Source organism: Lynx rufus, unplaced genomic scaffold, assembly GCF_022079265.1.
Source record: "Lynx rufus isolate CCGP_SWC_20201006 ecotype Redwood Valley unplaced genomic scaffold, mLynRuf1.p SCAF_3, whole genome shotgun sequence".
NCBI lineage: Eukaryota > Metazoa > Chordata > Mammalia > Carnivora > Felidae > Lynx > Lynx rufus.
In genome coordinates this window covers 39,230,660-39,252,037 of record NW_025814845.1, presented here as the reverse complement: position 1 = coordinate 39,252,037, position 21,378 = coordinate 39,230,660, and the positions used below count along the sequence as shown (strand labels likewise).

Here is a 21,378-nt window from a genome sequence, read left to right as displayed (position 1 = left end):
TCTGCGCCCTTTCAGACAAAATACTGTATGACTCTCACATGACTTGCTTTGGCAGAAGTCTCAAAGTGCTGTGCTGGGCTGCAGTGGAGAAAACTTTCCACAGATGTGTACTGTCTTCTGTGCCTCTGGCACACTGAGCAAGAGCATTGAGAACCAGCAGTGCCCAAGGAGGCTTGATTCATCTGGTGCCTCGTGAAATACGGCTCTCTGAACAGTCCCTAGGACCAGTCTCTTTGTCAACAATCCCCAGCCCCGGCAGCCCGAGTTCTTTCCAAGTGCTAAGCTCTCTTCTTCCTCCTGATTCTATCTACCAAACTCCAGACCTGCTAGCGTCCTTTTTGAAAGAATCAACACAAGATGGGACCACGCTGGGGACCAGGAAACTTGTCTCTGTCCTGTAGTCTCCTTCTAACTGCCTGGGTGAACTCAAGCAGATTAGTTAATAGCTTTGGGCTTAGGTTGTTTTCGTATTGAAGTTAAAGGGACTACACTCAAAATTTTACAAAGTAATCTGCTTTTGGGTTTGAAGGAAGGAAGGATGGATGGATGGATGGATGAACAGATAGGCAAATGAACCACTTTTCAATCTTCAGAGCAACCCATTTCCTTTTAAGAAGATGAAAGGAGAAAAAAAATCAGTCATAGTGTAGCAAAATATAAAAATAAATAAGCCATGGAACAGACAAAGCCATCAGCAGTTTTGAACAGATGTTTTTCTGTACAGTCATGGATTGAAACAAAATGAACAGTCTCTCTACAAGTCTAGTTTTCCTGAGAAGTTGGCTGTTTCGAATCAAGTCTGCATAAAAGGGAGAGGCATCTTCAGTAACAGGACTGAGAGGGTCCGTGGCTGCACCAACACCAATCAACAAAGCCAAGGGCAGCAGTGCTGATTGATGGGGATGTGGTTGTGGCAACAGCTTAGGTTTTCTTGGATTCTGATTATCTTGGACCATCTTTAAGGTGTACCAAATTCAAGAAGATGTTGGAGTTGGACCGTTTTCTCAAAATGGTCTCTGACTTACGTATAATGTCTGCGACTGCTGCTGTACTCAATACGTTCGTTCAAGAACTCCAATCAGGTCAATAAAAGAGTCTTCTAGACCTTCTCATACATTAAATCTACCATAAAAGAGTAACCAGAGACATAGACACAAATATTTTATTTTTCATATTTTGATTAAATACAATATTTTTAAGAGTCCAGTTTGTTCTGGAAGGCATACTGGCCATTTAAAGAGAGGGTTTCTGGTATAAGACCAATCTTTTTGAAACTTCCAACTTTTTCATGTATAATACCAATCAGAGATCTCATTAGGCTCTACCAACTCTACCAAACCTTCAGGCTATCTCCATGAGCCTGTCATAAAGGGCCATGTTGTGATGTACGTGGCCCTAGTCACTTTTACCTTTATGGACCCCTTCCTCTATAAAAATAAAAAATATTAAAATTTGTATTGTATGGGGGTGCCTGGGTGGCTCAGTCGGTTAAGCATCCTCCTCTTGGTTTCAGATCAGGTCACGATCTCCCGGTTTGTGAGATTGAGCCCCATGTCGGGCTGCACGCTGACAGCATGGAGCCTGCTTGGGATTCTCTCTTTCCCTGTCTCTCTGCCCCTCCCCTGTTCACACTCTCTCTCTCAAGATAAATAAATAAACTAAAAAAAAATTTTAATTGTATTGTACAATTGAATTGGTATAGAGACAATATTATATATCAAAACATCTTTGACCTGAAAGTTCATTTTTTTTTTCCTTCTGATTTTAAACTAATACATTTTCATGGGTCCCTGCAAGTCTGGTGGGCTCTAGGCATTGTGTCTTCTGTGCCTAATGGATTATCTGGCCATGTGGTCAAGGCCCCCACTTGGCACCAGTCTGCCTAGGACAAGGGACACAGCTGGCCCTCAGGGAGCACTAGGCGATTTTCTTCTCTGGAGTAGTCCTTGTGACCATTCAGGAAGCAGTCCTTGCAGTTCCCTGGGAGCTACTCAGTTTGGTCCCAAGGTAACAGCTCAGAAGTAAGGGAACTAGACTCATGGGGGGAGGGGGGGGGCGGGCAGAAGTCCCCTGGCTTGAAAACTTCACATCCTATAGGAGCCAGTTTCTCTGGAACAATTCCACAGGCAGCCTCCAGCGTTCCTCCAAGGGACATGCCCAGTTATACAAGAATCATCGTACTCAGACGAGCCCAAAGCTCTGGCTTTCTATCCAACATTTAGAGCTTTCTCCAGTCTAATGCAATTCACTAAGCAGGGGTCAATTTTATCATAAGCCATCTTGCCTGGCTACAGTTTGACATTCTTCTCTTATCAGGTTTCCAGGGAAACAGAACTAGAAAGTCAACCAAAGGTCAAATTCTTATGCAGAAGAAGGGAAAAGGGTTTAATAATCCTTTGCCTATAACATGCAACTTGCCAGTTAAGGAAATAATTATATTAATGTTTCAATACAGACTTTACAGGGTGTCTGTGGCAGAGACAATGCTCTGTGTTCCCCAAACTCCATTTCCTTTTCCTCCTGGGCACAGTTAGGCCACATTTTCCAGATTCCCTTCTGGGTAAATGTAGGTTTGTGACTAATTCTGGCCAATAAATGGTGGGTAGAAGTGATACGGAACATTTTCAGCCTAGGCCCCTAAAATCTCCCCAGAGGTCCTCCACGGTCCCTCTCTTCCTTCATCTGCTGATGAGAAGCATAGGCTTCCGTGTGGGATTCCAGTGCCCTAGAGAATGGCGGAGCCACTCAACAGAAGGGACCTGGCGAGTCCCTTCCGGACTATGGTTGGGGGGTGAGGCATAGACCCTCCACTACCAACACGCACCCGATGTGATACAAGCAAGAAATAAATGACCCGCAAGAAAAGGAAAGAATGAATTTGCCTGTGTTCTTAACTCCTCTCCTCCCTACCTGCCAAAGGTGAACTGACAGAGATTGTTTGACTGGGAAAGTTAAATTACTATGCCCTACTCTCTCAATGTGGAGGCAAGCCACACAACGGATCTCCCCTCCAGCCCTCTCTAGCATGGGAGGAAAACTTTGAGCCGAGCACTAGGGGAACACATCTGTTTCCCCTATCACCACCTTCTACGTGGTCCTTTGCTGAGAAGTGGGTGGCTTCTGGCTAAATAGAAAATTCCACGACAGTCAGAGGTTTCTCATCGAAGAAGCCATTGCTGAAGCAGTGCATTCCGATCAGATTTCAAAGACATGATTTGAGACACAAAGCAATCCAACCTAAGTGGCTGAGAGGAAGGAGACAAAAGCTTTCATCATTAAAACCCTAATTGGAGAAACTAAGAAATGGGTTTGCTAAGAAGTCAGGAGGCCAGTAGTGTGTTATGCCTGAGAAAGTCTTTCCCAAATTGTCCTCTTTAAGTGGACAAAGTTAGGGGCGCCTGAGTGGCTCAGTCGGTTGGGCATCCAACTTCGGCTCAGGTCACGATCCCTCGGTTTGTGGGTTCGAGCCTCCCATCAGGCTCTGTGCTGACAGCTCAGAGCCTGGAGCCTGCTTCAGAGTCTGTGTCTCCCTCTCTCTCTGCCCCTCCCCCACTCAATCTAGCGTGTGCACGTGCGTGCTGTCTCTCTCAAAAATGAGTAAACATTTTTTAAAAATTTTTAATGGACAGTGTTATTTTGTTGTTCTGTGCTTAGTAGTTTTAGTAAAGAATTAGAGGTCTTCTTCTATATATTTAAGCGGGAAAACCTTATCAACGTCTCTTTAATAAAACATGGGCTAGTGTGCTTTTTGTTACAGGGGAAAATAGAAAATAAAAGAAAAAAGGTCAAACTGGCTTAAACGAGAAGGTAATTTATTGGATCCTGTGACTTAAAAGTCGAGAGAAGGGACAGCATCCAGTAGTGTGGAACCATCAAGGGGGTGATGCTGGTGGGCACAGCGAATCAACGGGGAAGAGCACGCGCTTGCTCTTCCTGCCTCCAGCATCCCTCTAGTGCCCCCTGTTGGCGGAGTCCAGCAGGTCTAGATGGCAAAGCACACAGGTAGTCTATGGAGTCACAGGCCAGCGTCACAGAATTAAGTACAGAAGACAGGGTTTGGACTGGAGACATAATAGCTTAATCACTGTCACATCTCTATAGCAAATGATTTTTCAAAATTGCTGTCAAATGAAAAGATAATCCGAGAGAATGCAGTCAAGAGATCTAAGAAATGAGTATCATGGAGATACATCAAGCAGTTAATGAATAAAAGCACCTATGCTATTTTGCTAGAGCGTGTGCGTGTTTGCTGTTATTTTCTGTATTGAAGTTGTAATTTCTTTTCTCACTCTAAATAAATGTTACCTACGTACTTTAGGAAAAAAAATAAAATAAAAAGGGTTTACAATCTTCCCCGCTAACATCCACTGATCACAAAATCCCGAGAATGAAACTATTCAGGGAATAGCCCTTCCAAACCTCTGCTCACCCCCAAGGGGAACCCCAGCTCAATGGGTATCTTCTCCCGGGTGCTTCATTCCCCAGAGCTTAGCTGAAAGTGGAAAAGGGGAGAAGACGAGGTCCCCGGGCCCTCCAGGCTTCCTTGTCTCTGCTGTTTGCACAGACTGCACTGGAGAGAACCATCCCATCGTGCCTGGCCCACTGCTTCTTGCACAGAGGAGGTACTGAGTCAGCATTTTAGCTGGATTACAGACTTTTGCCTGTCTGGGCTCCTCCCACCATCACTGCTCTTTCCCCCTGCAGGAAGTGCATCCTTTGGAGAGCAACACCCTTTTTGTGTTTTTTTGTAGGTTGGGGGGCATACTCTCTCCCCTCTTAATCATGACAGCCGAAATGTTATTTGTCTGGGTTTCTGTTCAAGTTCTTCTATATAACTGTATATAGGCTCATAAAATAAATAAATGTACGCTCCTGGAGGGAAGGCATGGCCTGTTTCTTTATATTCCCTTTGCACTTCCTATCAGTTAGAATTTCATTCCATTGCAAGGAACAGAGATCTGAAAGATAATGGCTTCAACATAGGACATTTTGCATTGTCATGTAGAGTAGGTCGATTTAGTCTGTTCATGTTAGGGCCCTGCCAGCCGTCACCAGCTAAGGTTTCTTCCAGCTCTCTGCTCCAGCATCTCGAAGGAATGGATGGCCCTGTATGCCACTGTGGCTGTCGGAGCTCCAGACATCACTTCCATGTTCCAAGCAGCAGAAGAGAGGAAGGGAAAGAGCATACCCCTCCCTTTTAAAAAAGGAGACCTTTGCAAGTCCGAGTACCCTCCTGCTTATATCTCGTTTTCCAGAATTTAGTTGCATGGCTGTACCCAGCTGTAAGGAAGGCTAGAGAATGCAGTCTTTTAGCCAGTGGAAGATATGCCGAGCTACAAATGAGATGATATTACTAAGGAAGAAGTTGATGAATATTTGATGATATTGCTGGAAAAGGTAACAGAATATTGGTAAAGGACTTCTCCTTGGGGAGCAGTTTAAAGAGATTAAAGTTTAAGTTGAAGATTAAAGTAAAATTTAAACGTCCAGAAAGGCTGAGATGACAAAAGGGCTCTCAAGACAGTTTACTCAGAGAGGAAGATTTGCAACATTCAGAGGCCGTTCCCCGCCCTTGGTTTTTTTAACATTGAAAGTATCGATTGGATTATCTTATGATTCCAGAAGTCTATCTGTGAACTTTAGAAAATTTAGAAAAAGAAAAAAATAATGCCCATTACTCCCGGAACCTAGAGACAACCCTAATTAACATTTCAGTGTGCTCTACGTAAGTCTCCTCCAGGCATAAATAACGTTAATTTTTAACAAGTAAAAGAAAAACTCACTCTTGTTATTTGTAGCGGTGGGGTTGTTTTGTTTTGTTTTGAGAGAGAGAGAGAGAGCATGAGTGAGCAAGGGGGCAGAGAAAAAGGGAGAGACAGAGAATCCGAGGGGCAGAGAGAGAGGGAGAGAGAGAGTGTAGAGCCCAAAGTAGGGCTCAAGCTCACCAACCTTGAGATCATGACCTGAGCCGAAGCGGGATGCTTAACAGACTGCACCACCCAGGCGCCCCTGTCGTAGTGTTTTAACTGTGTTTTTTGAAAAAGAGATATATTGAAGTGTTCCCCAACCCCCCACACTGCCTTCGTTCCTTGTCCTGCCCTCCACTCCATGATCACCGCTCATGGCAGTCTCAGTAAATCACATCTCAATTTATCTTTCGCGTATTTCCGCAGCTACAAGCTTCCAAATCCCCTGTGACACATTTTATACAAATGCCGGCCCAGCACACACTCTGTTCCTCACCTTGCTTTTCCCACCCACACTTTATTCTGCCCTGTGCTTTTTGCCAGATCAACACGAGAGCGTCCCTCTCTGCTTTCGTGGCATTTCTTGCAGTGGAGTTACCCTATTTATTAAACAGCTCCTACCAATGGGCACGTGAGTTGTTTCCAATCTTCTCTACGACAGACAACACACAGCCCGTTATGGGTCTCATTTGCGTGTGGTAACATATTTATAGGATAAATTCCTAGAGGTGGGCTTGCCAGGTCAAACGCACTTGTCATTGTGACGGGAACTGCCAATCGCTCTCCACACTGACTGCAACAACTTGCGCTCCCACCAGCAGCACGTGAGAGGGTCTGGTTCCCCGCGGCCGCATCAAAAGTGCATGTTTTCAAACCTTTCCCTTTTTGCCTGGGTGATAAATTTTTAAAACAGATCTTAGGGGCGCCTGGGTGGCTCAATCAGTTAAGCGTCCGACTTCAGCTCAGGTCATGATCTTGCAGTCCGCGAGTTCGAGCCCCGCGTCAGGCTCTGGGCTGATGGCTCCGAGCCTGGAGCCTGCTTCCGATTCTGTGTCTCCCTCTCTGTCTGCCCCTCCCCCGTTCATGCTGTGTCTCTCTCTGTCTCAAAAATAAATAAACGTTAAAAAAAAAAAATTAAAAACAGATCTTAAACAGCTTTATCACGGGGAAAGTAGACTCCTTGTTTTTGCTTTTGTGTTTTTAAATTTCTGTCTTTTAAATTCCTGCTCAGTGCTTTACCTTTCATGAACATTTACCTGTGAGATCTCTGGGTTAGATCAGTAGTCAGACGGACTAATAAATATGAAGGCTGCTCCCCTCAGCTGAGTAGTTGCTATTTCTCCCTGTGTTTTAGCCCTGATAAATGCGCCTGTTATGTCCCAGCTAAATAATTGTTTATTTTTTTACCATTTGATTTTTAAGTAATGTCTACACACAACATGGGGCTTGAACCTACAACCCGCAATCAAGAGCCACATGCTCCACTGACTGAGCCAGCCGGGCGCCCCTAAATAATTGTTTATTATTTTGATGGTTTATGCCCTGCTTTAGTTCAAAGCATTTTTTTAAGTGTATTTATTTGTTTTGAGAGAGAGACAGTATGAGTGGGGGAGGGGCAGAGAGAGAGAGAGAGGGCGAGAGAGAATCCCAAGTAGGCTCTGCACTGTCAGCACAGAGTCGAATGCGGGGCTCGAACTCAGGAAACCCTGAGATCATGACCCGAGCCGAAACGGAGAGGTGGGCGCTCAACCGACCGAGCCACCCAGGCACCCCTATCCCTAAAACATTTTAGGTAAGAAAATTGGAATAAAGGGAAAATAAGAGTAAAAACAAACCCCCCCCCCAAAAAAAAAAAAAAGAAAAAGAAAAGGCTGTAAGAAAAGCAAGATGAAGGCAGAAATGAAGTCAGCTCACCAAGTAGCCTCAACACTTGCCAGGGTCTGGTCACGGATTCGGCCAACGCAAAGAGACAAGGAGTTCGAAACATCTAGGCAGGGCTCTGTCAGAGCCTGGCTTTTCTGAGGCTGTGGTAGTCATCAGACTGTGTGGGGAGGAGACATTCCTGCTTTCGGCTTTCACGCTCCAGACTCCGGTGCCCTGTGGGACTAGAGCAGCCGAGACGGCAGCAGGAGGGAGGAAGGTGGTCAGCCGATGGGAAGAACGGAGGCGGAGAAAGAGCACGGTAGGAAGGAGATCAAGGCAGGGGGGAAAACATGCTCAGAAAGCACAGTGGTCAGGGGCCCCTGGGTGGCTCAGTGGGTTAGGTGTCCGACTTCTGCTCAGGTCATGATCTCACGGCTCATGAGTTCAAGCCCCGAGTCGGGCTCTGTGCTGACAGCTCAGAGCCCGGACCCTGCTTCAGATTCTGTGTCTCCCTCTGTCTCTCTTCCCCTCCCCCGCTCATGCGCTCACACACTCTCTCTCTCTCTCCCTCTCAAAAGTAAATAAACGTATAAAAGAAAAAAAAAAAGTGCACTGGTCAGAGGCCTCCAAACATCATCTAAACGTGCACAGTCGGAGCACCATTTTATCAAACTGTAGGAGCCGTGGCAAATCAACATCAGCTTCATTCTACCGAAATTCTTATGGTGCCATGCAGCCTGCTTTGTCTAAGCCCTGACCTTGGTCAGATTCCTGTTTGGCACCTTGGCTTCATTTTCTGGCCAAGTCCTACTTGGAGATGAGCTCCACAGAGGAAGGAGGGATTGCTTGAGGCTGCGTTCATGACGAGACGTCGTGAGAAAACATTCCAGTTCCTCGCCCAGGGAGGCATAGGTCTGAGGATGTCGAGGAAAACCGGAGACCCTCGTCGTGTCTGTATCAAAAGACAATACGTTGCTTTCCCGTGTTTTTCGTACGTAACATTGTCACTTTAAACCCCGATGAAAAAAACTAGTTGTACGAGGCTTACAGCTCTGGTAAGAGATACTTGCTTGTGGGAAGGGCTAAGAACAACAACAACAAAAAAAAAAAAAACAGCGACAGAGGATCAGGGTGAACATTACCGAAAAACAAAACAGTGTTGTTCTAATTGTCTTTTCATACACACAAAATCCCCGCCCTTGCCTGATGTCAAAATAAACGTGTTGTGTTTCATCTGGTGCAGATAAAGCTATCTTTGCTCCAGACAAACCAAACAAACCCTTTCACTGACAGCACAATATTTTTTCTTTCCAGGCATCCTACAAGCCATTGCTGAGGCAGGTTGTGGAGGAAATATTTAATCCTGAGAAGCCAGATCCGGTGGATATCGAACACATGTCTTCAGGCCTCACGGATCTCCTTAAAACTGGATTTAGCATGTTTATGAAGGTAAAGTAACCGTGAAGAGGTAATCCTGACTGTAACGCTCTGTTTGATGGGCACGAAAATGCGGGCCCCTTGCTCACCCTGGTGAGGACCGTATAAGATAACAGCCAGTGTTTTTGGCTCTTCTGAAATCAGGTACAGTCTTTATTTAACTTTGGTTATAAACAGCCTGACCTGCCGGCCTCATCCAGCTTCTTTTGACCTAAGCGCTGTGGTCTTTTCCAGTATGAATACAAGCCCTCCAGGATAGCACTAATGAAAACTTTTCTCCTCCTGGCCCACAGTTTCACGTAATCCATATACTAGTCACAGGTGTTACCGATGGTCTACTGCTCTTAATTCCAGAACTTAGGTAGGATAATGAATAACTCTGCTCAGTCATATGACTAGCATCACCCCAAAATCCATTTGAAAATGACTTTTGTCTTAGCCCAGCAGACTCCCAGGTGGCAAGGGCTAGACTTTCTCTGGCTAATATCAAGGGCAAGTCAAAAATGACTGGACTGCCTTTGCCATGGGGATAAAAGGATGGAAAGTACACAAATGAGACCTATTTTTAACTTACTATAAAGTTTCTAAATTTAAAAGGATCTAAACAAGATTACAGGCTGGCCTCCCAGTCTACACCAGGATTTCAGTTGTAATAACTCTTGGAAATAACAGAATGTTTTGCCTACTTCAAAGCGTCTTTGAAATCATGAATTAATCTACATAGAAGATCTGGCCTTTTCAGAGTTCAATAAATGCATATGCCAGGAAAACTGGTCTACTCTAAAAGCCAGAGGACAGAAGCCAGACAATCAGACTCTAGACAAAGCAGTAAACAGGCTGGAGGGGCCGCCCGGGTCTCCTTCCTGCTGCCCCCAGTTATCAGCTGTGTCTGCTGCACCCATGGCTGGTGGATTTTCCCTTCTTTCTTTTTTCTTTTTTTTTTTAAATAACATATTACAGATCAGCTTCTGGAACATGTTCGGGGGCTCCCGTGTTGAATATAAGTCCAAGGTTGTCCAGTAACCCTTCACGATGGCCAGTTTGTGGAGAAACTTCCAGGCTAGGCATGGTCTCCGAAACCTCCTCCAGTCGAGCACCCTCTTCCTTCATTCACAAGCTTGGACTTGGCCCTGAGGACAGGCTGAAATAACACGTGTGGACTTTCAGGCCCTGGTGAGTGAGGTCTGAGGATGGCCCGACGGGCTGCAGCGTTCATGTTCGTGGTTGGCCAAGGGCATAGTGAAAGCTCCAACCCGTCTGCACCCTACTCACCATACGTGTTTCCAGTTTGCCCAGTGGCATGGTACAGGCCAGAGGAGGCCTTCCAACTCGCTCTTGTCCAGCGATGTTCCATAGAAACAACTGTTTCTTAGCAAAAGGATCCTGTGACCAAATATGTTTGGGGAACACGGAGTGAGACAACAAATTAAATTGCTTCGGAAGGCACAGTGCCTTTAATATGCTAATGGGCTTTGCAACTGTCAGGCCAACAGAGAGCCTCCCTTGGGAGAGACCAGCCACTTGCGTTTTCCATTACTGTTTCGTAAACTGTGACACATCACGTTTTTAAATTACCCTTTTAAACTCTGCAGAGTGTTTTTTGCAGCTCTTCCTGAAATCAGAAGCTTCACCGTCCTAAGGATTTGGCCTGGGAAGGTGTTTGGCGCCGTCCTGGGCTGCTCTGTTTCTCTCCATTCATATCCCTGGAGTTAGGGCCCGTGAAGAAATGCTCTGGCCCCTTGAGACGGATCTCAAAAGGAGGTTTCCAAGTAATGGATTTCAGAAAAAGGGGGAATTCGTGTTTTCCCGGCAGCTGTCAGAATCCATTCCACACCACCAGCTGCCAGGCCTCTGCTGTCAGTTGCCAGGGGATGTCATCTGTCTGCAGGGGGCGGGAAGAGTCTCGGTGGGCTGGCCACAAAGCCCTCCTCACCCTGGCACCCCAAGGGAGGGTCCTTTTGTTCTGTTTCTACACGGGCTTCAATGGCTTCCAACCACACCGTAGAACCTGAAAGGGAAAATTACTTCTGGCTCACACGTTCAGGGCTTCAATCAAATAAGTGGAAGAAATGTAAAGAGGAACAGCCAGGTGGGCTTTGAGGAATAACTGTGATTTCCCAAGGAGCTATGTCTTTGAGATGGAGGGAAGCCATCAGAAGAGAGCGTCTTCTACTCTGCTTAAAGTCCCGTGGAGAGAAGAGGGTACAAGATGTGCATCTAAGATTCTCTGCATCAAACCAAAACTCTGTGAGGGGGAAGTCAAGGCTGCTGGATTTTGCCCTTACTAAAGTCAAAACCTCATTTGCATCCTCCGGGGGCGCCTGGGTGGCTCAGTCGGTTGAGTCTGACTTTGGCTCAGGTCGTGATCTCACAGTTTGTAAGTTCGAGGCCCACATCGGGCTCTGTGCTGACAGCTCGGAGCCTGGAGCCTGCCTCGGACTCTGCGTCTCCCTCTCTCTCTGCCCCTCCTCCAATCACACTCTGTCGCTTTCTCTCTCAAAAATAAATAAACATTTAAAAACAAAAACAAAAAACAAAAACCCTCATTTGCATCCTACGGCAGCTTGTTACCGTGACGTTCCCACATTGCTTTAGTGTACTTCCCTGCATAAAGACTGTCCAGAGAAGTCTTCCAACCCCACCTGTTCTGGTCGTCTCCTGCTGCGTAAGAAGCCATCCCAACACATTGACTTAACATGCTGTCGGTCATTGACTGTGTGCATGAATCTGCACTCTGTGCACAGCTCGACAGAGAAGGAGTCACCTTTAAGATGGCCTAGTCACGTGATCAGCAAGTTGACGCGGACCATCAGCCGGTAGCTCAGCCTGGCCGGTGAGCCGAGGCACGCAGTTCCTCTCCACGGCCCGAACTTCCTCACAGCACGGCGGCTGCATTCCAAGGGCAAGCATCCTGAAAGAGAGCCAGACAGGAGCCTCAGAAGTCGCAGACATCTCCTCCACAATGCTCTGTTTGTCGAGGCAGTCACACATACCCACCTATGTTCAGGGAGAAGGGACTTACTCTCTTCCTCTTGAAAATATGTTGTGGCCCCTTTTGGAAAGCACAGTCTGCATTCAGCCTACATCTACACTTGGCTGTCCAGCCTGACAGGGCAGTGTTGGGCCACGTGTAACAAGTTTTTCCTCCAGTCCAGAGGACAGAAAACTCACTCATGCTCCTGACCTGGTTTCAGAAGAAGTGCTTCCAGAAAGGCTTGGACAATGGAAGACCTGCCTGTTTGCCATCATTTGTTTGAACAACAGAATCTCAAAGCCGACCAAACAAACAAAAACAAAACCAAACCTTCCTGAGTGCTTAGACGCTGCACAACTTTCCTCTCCTACTTCCCTCTCTCTCCACTGTGTCAGGCCCTGGAAGGGAAGGCCCACAAGCTGGGGAGAAGAGGGAGTGTGCCCACAAGATCATTCTTCAGGCAGTCCTGAGAAAGTGTTTCAAGTCAGCCGAAGGCACTCCTCAACCGGAGGGTAGACTTGTGCTTAGCCACATAAAGCTCTGGGCTTCAAAGGGCAATGCCTGCGGGGGGAGGGGGACCCTCAAACTGGGGAGAAACGGCTTTGTCAGAACCTGGCATTCGTCAAGCAGCCAAGCATTTCTCTAAGACGCTTGTGCACGGAGCACCTTGATCTCCTTACGGGAACGCTTGATAGTGATCTAATACATAAATCGAAACATACCTTACCCCTCTCGCTTCAACGTTAATTTAATTTAAAACTAGCATGTCTAATAGGCAGCACTCTTAAAATGCATTTCTGGAATTTGCGGTCTGGAGTTCAGCCTCCTGAAAATAACATATCTTGTATCTACTCCATGTGTTTGGCCCCCAACTTGTTTTGACTAAAGGACACGATTTGTCAAGATGTTTTCTCTGTTGGGATTGGCATGAGGAGGGTGGGTTTTAACTAATGAAATTGCATGAGGCCCTTTTACCTCCTGTCATGTGTTTTTTAAGAAGGCTTTTGTTGTTGTTGTTCCATTTCCTATGTGGCCATGCTTAATTGGAAAAAAATGAGAAGATTTGTGAAAAAGACTCGAAGAAGACCCAGAGCTTGCCTCTGGGCCTTTCTCTGAATTGATATGAGAGCTCCGTTGCCTTGGGTCCACAGGAAAAGTGGCTCAACAAGCCCAGAAACGCTGGTAGTGGAAAGGGGATCAGAACTGAAACTCTTCCAGTTGAAGTGAAGATGTTTGACGGAATCATTTACTGGGGATCATTTATTGTGAAGACCAAGGAGTGTCTCAGGGAACTCAAGGCAGCAATGTGGTGGGCCTCAGGAAGGGTTGGGACTGACATCAGGGAAGCCCCTGGAAACCAGACAGTTCTTTGAGACTCGCCCTGGCCGGCAGAAGACGCAGAAGAACAGAGGCCGGCATTCCGTAGGTGCTCGGGATTCGTCGAATGAATGGCCGGGGAGCTGTGCCACAGCTTTGGGCTCAGCTTTGACTGAGCCTCATCTACCTCGGGTCAAGTCTTGATTCCCAGGGCAGGGTCTCGAATTGGCCCAGCCTCGGTCAGCGGCCCGTTCCTGAACCAGTCTGAGGGGCAGGATCACACCCCTCAGTCACAACATGGCGGCCGGGAGCCCACCCCACAACCGTGAGGACAAAAGAGGCCATTCACGTGTGTGTTGGACGGACACCTGCGGAGGCACCCACAGCAGGGGTGGAGGATGCCGTGGGGGCTGAAGGGCAAAAACGATGAGCCTCAGGTGAGACCGGATGTCAGACCCTTGGACTATAAGAGCTAGGCATGCCTGTGGATCATCTAGTCCAGCTCTTCATTGTTTGCACAGGAAAATGAGACGGAGAAATGAACTGTTGGCCGAGGTCCATTCTACTTGACGGCATTTCTGACAAGAAGAAACCCTGTTGGCATCCGTTGATTAAATCAGCACACGGCCTGGAAGCTCTGTCTGCAACACTATTTATAACCATTGTTTATGTTTTCTCCTTCTTAACTATGCTTCATACTATGAAGTAAGGCTTGATTTTTTTGGTCTAACACTAGCTAAATACGATCCGTAAGGTCTAGTGAGATGGATTCTCTCACGGTAGGAATCATTAAGCAAAAACAAAAACTTGGTTCGGGCAGTCTACGATCTTTGTCTGCCTGTGAGCAATTATCGAGGGCCTCTCTTGTGTGCTCGCCGCTGTTGTGGGCAAGGGAGTCATGGATACAGACGAGATGCCCCGCCGGCCCTGGCAGAGCTCACCTTGTGAGGCCTGTAGTTTGTTAGGGAGATGGACAAGAAAACTGAGGAGTGCGGGGAGGAGGGAGAAGCGGTGTGCCAGATGGGATGGGAGGGCACAGAGAAGGAGGAGCCAGGCAGGGAGTCAGAGAAGGCTTCCCAGAGGAGTTGAATGCCGTCAGAGCAACAGAAGTTAGGAACAGAGCCATCAGTGCCATCGAAGGAATCGTGGATGGCTCCCAAGGGCTGGAGCTGAGGGTAGGTGGGGGGAGTGGAAGACTGTGAAAAGCAGAGAGATAAGCAAAAGCCAGATCAGGAAAGACCAGAGGTCTGAAATTTGACCAAAACACTGAGGTGCCATCGAATGGTTCGCAGGAACGTATAACCAATTTGTATTTTACAAGGGTGGCCCTGGCGATGGCAAGTGAGGGGGGAAATGTGGCCAGACCGGCATCAGGCGGCAGAGGGAAGGTGAGAAGATGGGGAGATCCGGGGGGCTCAAGCCGGGCTGGGGGCCTGAGGGCAGGGACACAGTGCTGGTGGGTTCCACAGGACAGGGTGTTGCTTAGATGTGGAAGCAAATGAGAAGACACCGTCTAGGGTCGTTCACCTGGGGTGGGGAGACTGGATGAGTGGTGTTAACGTTCCTGAGAAGCAGGAAGGGAGAGCAAGATAAGTTGCATTTGAGGGTTTAGCTTTGCAGCTCAGCAAAGCCTGGGCCGACAGTAGCAATCTGGGGTCGCTGGTGCAGGTGACCCATGAACCATGGGCAGGGCCCGGGGCATCCAGGGGGGTGTTTGGGAGAAGAGCAGAGACCAGAGGCCCGAGCAGTCAGGGACACGATATGTAATGGAGGAGGCCAAGCAAGCAGAGCCCTCTAAGGAGAGAAACCTAGGGGGCTTAGAAACAGGACGGAGTGGGGGAAGTTTCGGGAAAGAGGAAACCACCCACCGCAGCAAATGTGACAGGGGGGTGAGGCCACACCACAGAGTGGCTCTGGGAGCGTGGAGACCTTCTGCAGTGTGATCCAACGAGTAAGTTCCACCGGGAACCTGGTCATTGGCTGATGCCGCTGAAGAATGTAGAGTAAGGCCTTAAGAGATGAAAGCTAATAAAAATGCTTTCAGTCTGAAGAATCGCTTTGTAAATGGGAGTGTGTGGAGCGGTCTGACTCCGCGGTGAGGCAGACGTGGATTTCAGCCTCAGCCCTCCAGCTTGGGACGAGTTACTCAGCCCCTTCAAGCCTCACTGTCTCCGTCTGTAAACCGGAGCCTCTATCTACTTCACAGGTTCTCGGTGTTACATCGAGTCACGCTGGCCCCACCCCCTGCTCTATTTCCTTCCGGGGCCCTTACCACCTTCCTTCCTTGCCAGTTTCCTTACCTCCTTTGTCATTCTCCCCGGCCGAAGTATAAACTGAGCACCAGCAGGGATTCTTCTCTGGTCCGTCCACTGCTGAATCCCAGAACTCCCGGAGGGCGCCAGGGACACCGGAAGCAGAGGAAACCCTGCTCGGGGAAACCAATCAGGACATCAAGGAGCTCTCCCGGGGCCCAGAACTGCGCAGAAGGTTTTGGCAGCCTGCGCTTCGGAGGCTCCGACGGATGGACGGTGGACGGAGACTGTCTTCTCCGTCCAGAACCCATGCCGGAAAATCACAGCCAGCAAAGGCTTGGAAAGTGAAGAGAGCGGGGAGACTGACTCGCCTTACTAATCTGTACATTTGCGAGGGCAAAAATAATGCTTAGCGCTTTTAGCTTCAATGCGCCTTTCACCACGAACTCACATGCATGCGGGATGCAGCCGTGGAGGGCCGGTTATAAGGAATGTGTTATTCTGATGGAAAAGACTTTGAGAGACCCCGCCTCCCAATAGCCTGCCCACTCGACATGTTCTAGAAGGAAAGTCTGGTATCAAAACATAAATCTAAACAGAAACCACAAGAGCAAACGGCAACGCGTATGCATCGGACCCTTTTATTTGTACCAAAACCAACATTCCCTCAACTCCTTGGCCCCAGGGTATTGTTCTTTGTTGTTACTGTTCTTTGTTTCCTTTTCATCTTTCAATATATCCTTCCAAGACTCTTGCCAGGGTACTTCAGAGTCCAGACTCTCTTATGGAAAGCATATGTTTTGGGGAACATACTGTACCACTTGAAGTTCTGGAGCCAGTTGTGTTTCTGTTCCAGGATCAAGTGAGAAACCGTTATTTACAGGGCGAGAAGGAACCTCAGGTTAGCTACTCAGCCGCAAGACCCACACGTGAAGCAAAGAAAGACTTTCTAAAAGATCTCTAAGAACTAAGAAGGGCATCTCCAGCTAACCCATGCGTCTCATTCATTCATCTATCCACTTATTTTATTCGTGCAACATCTGTTGAAAGTTTACCACGAGCAAGGTCTATGCTCAAAGCCACAAATACCAAAATCCCAAGATAAATATGATCGGTCCTCCCCCTCCAGCAGCTCACTGGCCAGGAGAGGAGACAGGCAGGTATATCAAGGCAGCAGTCCAGCTGGACAAGGCCAAGGCAGAGATGTGTGTCAGATTCAGGTCACGGGACAGGAGTCAAGAGACAATTAGAACTTTCCAGAGGAACGGATGCTTTTTAAAGAGACTAAGAGATGGGGCGCCTGGGTGGCTCAGTCGGTTAAGTGGCGACTTTGGCTCAGGTCATGATCTCATGGTCCGTGAGTTCGAGCCCCACGTCGGGCTCTGTGCTAACAGCTCGGAGCCTGGAGCCTGCTTCCGATAATGTGTCTCCCTCTCTCTGACCCTCCCCTGTTCGTACTCTGTCTCTCCCTGTCTCAAAAATAAATAAATGTTAAAAAAAAAATTAAAAAAAATAAAATAAAATAAAATAAAATAAAATAAAATAAAATAAAATAAAGAGACTAAGAGGGAAGGAGGTAAAGAAGAGGAGAGGGTACTTTACACAGAGGAAACTACACGTGCTACATAAAACAGTATGATGCAGTGATAGTCAAGATATTTAGTAACCGTAGTTCCATGGCACAGAGGCCAAAACCCACTGGTATGGTCCCAACCAGTGCCTGTGGCCCACGATCTTTCCTACTAACATGGAGAATCTCCAGGGTTTGTAGGAAAAAAAAAAAAAAAAGTACGATGTTGAGTGCTAGAAGTCAGGGTGGTAGTTACCCTTGGTGAGGCCATGACAGCAGGGGGGGCCAAAGTGGGGCTCAGGGTGCTGGCTTTCCATTTCTTGATGGCTTTGTTAACCTTATGAAAATAACTCAGACCAAACACTGTGATAAATGCAATTTTCAGTGCCAGTGTTCCATAAAGGGACATATATTTACCAAAATGTTCAAAAAACCCCTCAAATACAGTGCAGTCAGGCACAGCTCAAATTCTCATGAATGACTCCAGGAAACAGTATACACCTGAAGATGGAAATAGAGACGCGAAGCAAAGCCACATTGAAAGAGCCATATATGCTGAGTTAAAGAGTTTGAACTCCGTCCTCAGAGACTCGCGGGGAAAGGAAGCACAGGAGAGGGCTGAGGGGCGTTTTCAGAGCGTGGCCTCTGGAGCTTGGCCCCTGGTGCCACAGTTGAGTTATCGCGTGTAAACTTAAAACTCTCCACCTGCCAAATGCGGCCGTGATTGCGTTTGCCTCCGAAAGATATTTTGAGGGTTGAATAAGGTACTGCACAAAAATATTTAGTGGAGTGCTCACTATATTCCACAATAAATGTGTGCATTTTAGAAAGCTTCCTCGGGCAGGAACGAGGAGAATGAATGGGGGGGAGGGGGTGGCCACACCGGCACAGGGAGATGAACCAGAAGGCTGTGGCAGTGACCTAGTAAGACGGAGTGAGGGCCCGACCACAATAGGGACAGTGGAACTCAAGGGGATCAAGGAGAGATCCACAAATTTGGAGGGGGAGGGGGGCGGGTACAAATTAACAGGCTTGATCTGGGAAACGAAAGGGAGTCAAGTCCAAGGTGACCATCAGGTGTCGGGCTGAGGGGACTGTGAAGATGGTGATACTGTTAGAAAGTCAGCATGGGCAGGGGCACCTGGGTGGTTCAGTTGGTTAAGTGCCCAACTTTGGCTGAGGTCATGATCTCACGGTCCGTGGCTTCAAGCCCTGCATTAGGCTCCGTGCTGACAGAGTGACAGAGAGTGTCTCCCCCACTCGCACTCTGTCTCTCTCAAAAATGAATAAACGTTAAAAAAATTTTTTTAAAGAAGTCGACATGGGCAATAGACTAGGGGGAAGATCATGCATCAAATGTGAAACCTGTTGGGAGACACCCAGGTGGGCATGTCCACAGGAACTCAGTAGAGGTGTCTGTGCTAAGGACATACATTTGGGAAGTATATAGAAGATTGTGGAAGGCAAAGAGTGGTGAGGTCCTCATCTCAGGGATGCTGCATTGGAGTGAGAAGAGCAAAGGGCCAAGATGGAACCCTGAGGAACATGGACATTGAGAGGGGCAGACCAAGAAAAGAGACTCATGAAGAAATTTGAGGAGAAAATGATCAGAAAGGTTGAAGAGCAGCCAACAGAGAGTGCTATTGGAGTAGCCAAGCAGGGTGTCATCGATTGTGACAGATGCCACAGAAATGACCTGTTAGATGAAAACAAAGTAGTGTTCCTTGACTCCTACATGTGCTGGCCGTGATGGCCTCAGTGAGAGCAAATCCAGGAGAACAGGGTGACTAAAGCGGGATTGTCTTGGGTCTATGTTACGTGGCTTGGAAGAAAGCAGTCAACAAATGCATTCCAGGGGAAGGAAAGCTACAGGGCAAGAAGCTAGGGGGGGGATGAGGAGGCCATCTTTCTGGAGATCAGAGCTCCCAGTATTCACCACCACCCATTTCGGCAGAAAAGGTTAGATTTCTCTCTCTCTCCCCCTCCCTTTCCCTCTCCCTGTTCTTCTCCCTCTCCTTCTCTCCCTCTCTCTCTCCCTTCCTTCTTTCCATTCTGAGTTTCCTCTCCAGAAGCCAAAGAGTAACTTATATAACTGGAAACGCTGAATGTATTACCTTTTTAAATGTTTTGAAAATAAGATGTTGAGAAGTGGGTATATTCAGGCAAGGGAGCCAGAGGAACCCAGCCGAGAAAGGAGCTGAAGCAGGGGCAGGAGAACGGGCCTCCTCTGGGGCTGCTGGCCACCCTGCTGCTCCTGGGGACCGTCTGCACGGCCAGAAGAGGGGTTGGGAATTCGTGTGAATGAGCGTATATGCCCCCCGCCTCCGTCGACCCTCCTTCGTGGAGTCAAAGCCTGTTTCTCCCGCCTCTGGCTGAGGTGGCCGTGAGGGCAGTAGTTGGCAACATGCTTCCTGCAATGACGCCACGCAGACACCTGCAATGATGCCAGGAGCAGGCCCCCACCTGCTCCACCCAGCGGATGACCATTTGCCTCTAGAACCTGGGTCACACCACTTCTCCTGCCCATTCCTCCCCAGACCTGCGCTGGCTTCCAGGTAGGGCTCAAAACATAGTGTCTTCGGAAACTTCCAGGTGGGCCCTTCCATTAGTCACTAAGCCTATGTGTTGGTCATCTTGCATTTCCTGGGACGTTCTGCAAGTCATTCTAATTTTCGTGTATAAGACTTGGCCTTATGGGTGAAATCATAAGGCATCCGGAGAATTCTCCATGACATCTGGGGGGGGGCCATTCCACACACCGTAGGTTCTCAGCTAAGGTTGGCTTGCGGAAGTAAAGGGTGCGACGCCTGCACTGGACTATAAGTTCCCAGGCCAGGTCCTGGGCCCGTGCCTCTTTTTACCCTCTCCAGCACCAGCCCCCCGGGGCTCTGACCATCCATCCATCCCACAGGTATTTACTAAGCACCTCCCATGTGCAAGACTAGGTCAGCTGAGAATTCAGCAGTGAACCAGATCCCCAGTTCCAGAAGAGGAGATGGCCAATAGGGAAACAAACAAACCAACCAATCCGATAACCACAGGCTGTGGCCAGCTCTTCGGAGGAAATAAACAGAGCTCTGTGACGACTGGGAGGCATGTTTATGCTGACACCTGAGAGCTGCCAAGGAAGGAGTGAATAAGTTGCCCCTCAGCCTTCTCTTCCTATTTAATAGCCCCACTACCTTAACCTTTCTTTGAACAACGTATTCAAAGGGGTATGACACGGTGACGCGGTCTGCGTTCTTCTGGTCGGTGGGTTCACCACGCGCTAACATACCTGATCCCTAATGAATCGCCCTCTCTCGGAGGCTTGTTTTCGTCCCCTGCCCGAGGGGGCGGCAGCCCTGGGGTACCCGCGGAGGGACAAGGGGCAAGGCCCCCAGCTGCTCAGCGCTCTGCCACTGATGCCCGTGGGGGTTTGTTTTGCAGGTGAGCCGGCCCCATCCCAGCGACCACCCTCTCCTGATCCTCTTTGTGGTGGGCGGGGTCACAGTCTCAGAAGCCAAAATGATCAAAGACCTCGTGCCGTCCTTGAAGCCAGGAACCCAGGTACTGAGACCTCTGTGAACGAGGGCCCTGAGGCAGAAACGAGAGGGTGGGTGGGGGCCCTTCCTTCCTTCCTTCGGCTCCCTGGCGCCTCTCCCTGTCTCCGTCCCCCCTTTCATGTCCCACCCACCCCTCCCTGTCACGTTCCCCCTCCCTCTGCTCCAGGGCCAGCTGTCCTCCGGATGGGGGTGGAGGGAGAAGAGCTATCACCTATGGTCCCCTCTTCCGCCTCTGGGCTTCAAGGGCTAAGGTGCTATTGTCCCCGGTCCTGATTCCTGAGGGGCGTATATTCTCGTGTGTCCTGAGGGGTATATAAACCTTTAACTACTCAAGAGTTTTCACTGCTTTCCAGGCTCCAGATAATGAGGGCTGCTCCCAGGGACCATCTCCCCACCGTGGCAGTTAGAGGCACGTTGTCGAGGCAGTGACAAATGTGGTCTCTTTCTCCTCTTGTCGCCTCCTGCCAGGTGCCTCTCATTCCCCCTTGTAAGTGGCCCCGTGGTTAAGAACACCGGCCTCTTGATCTTCTAGGTCTGTCTTTGAGTCCTACCTCTGTCGTTCACTAGCCAGCTGATCTGGGAGAGCAAAGCCTTCAGTTTTCTCGCTGATGGAACAGGGCCAGGGTGGCTGTGAATCTTAGATCAGGTAAGGGGAGAGGGTGTCATTCCTAGC

The 21,378-nt window shown here is 48.4% G+C and overlaps 1 protein-coding gene across 1 annotated transcript in view; it reads left to right on the top strand.

Moving 5' to 3' along the window:
- Positions 1 to 21,378, top strand: part of SCFD2 (sec1 family domain containing 2) — a 390,123-nt gene that overhangs the window by 359,319 nt on the left and 9,426 nt on the right. The window contains exons 7-8 of the mRNA XM_047090699.1: positions 8,925 to 9,059; positions 20,590 to 20,709. Coding sequence (XP_046946655.1) covers positions 8,925 to 9,059; positions 20,590 to 20,709 — 255 coding nt within the window. The remainder of the gene's footprint in view (positions 1 to 8,924; positions 9,060 to 20,589; positions 20,710 to 21,378) is intronic.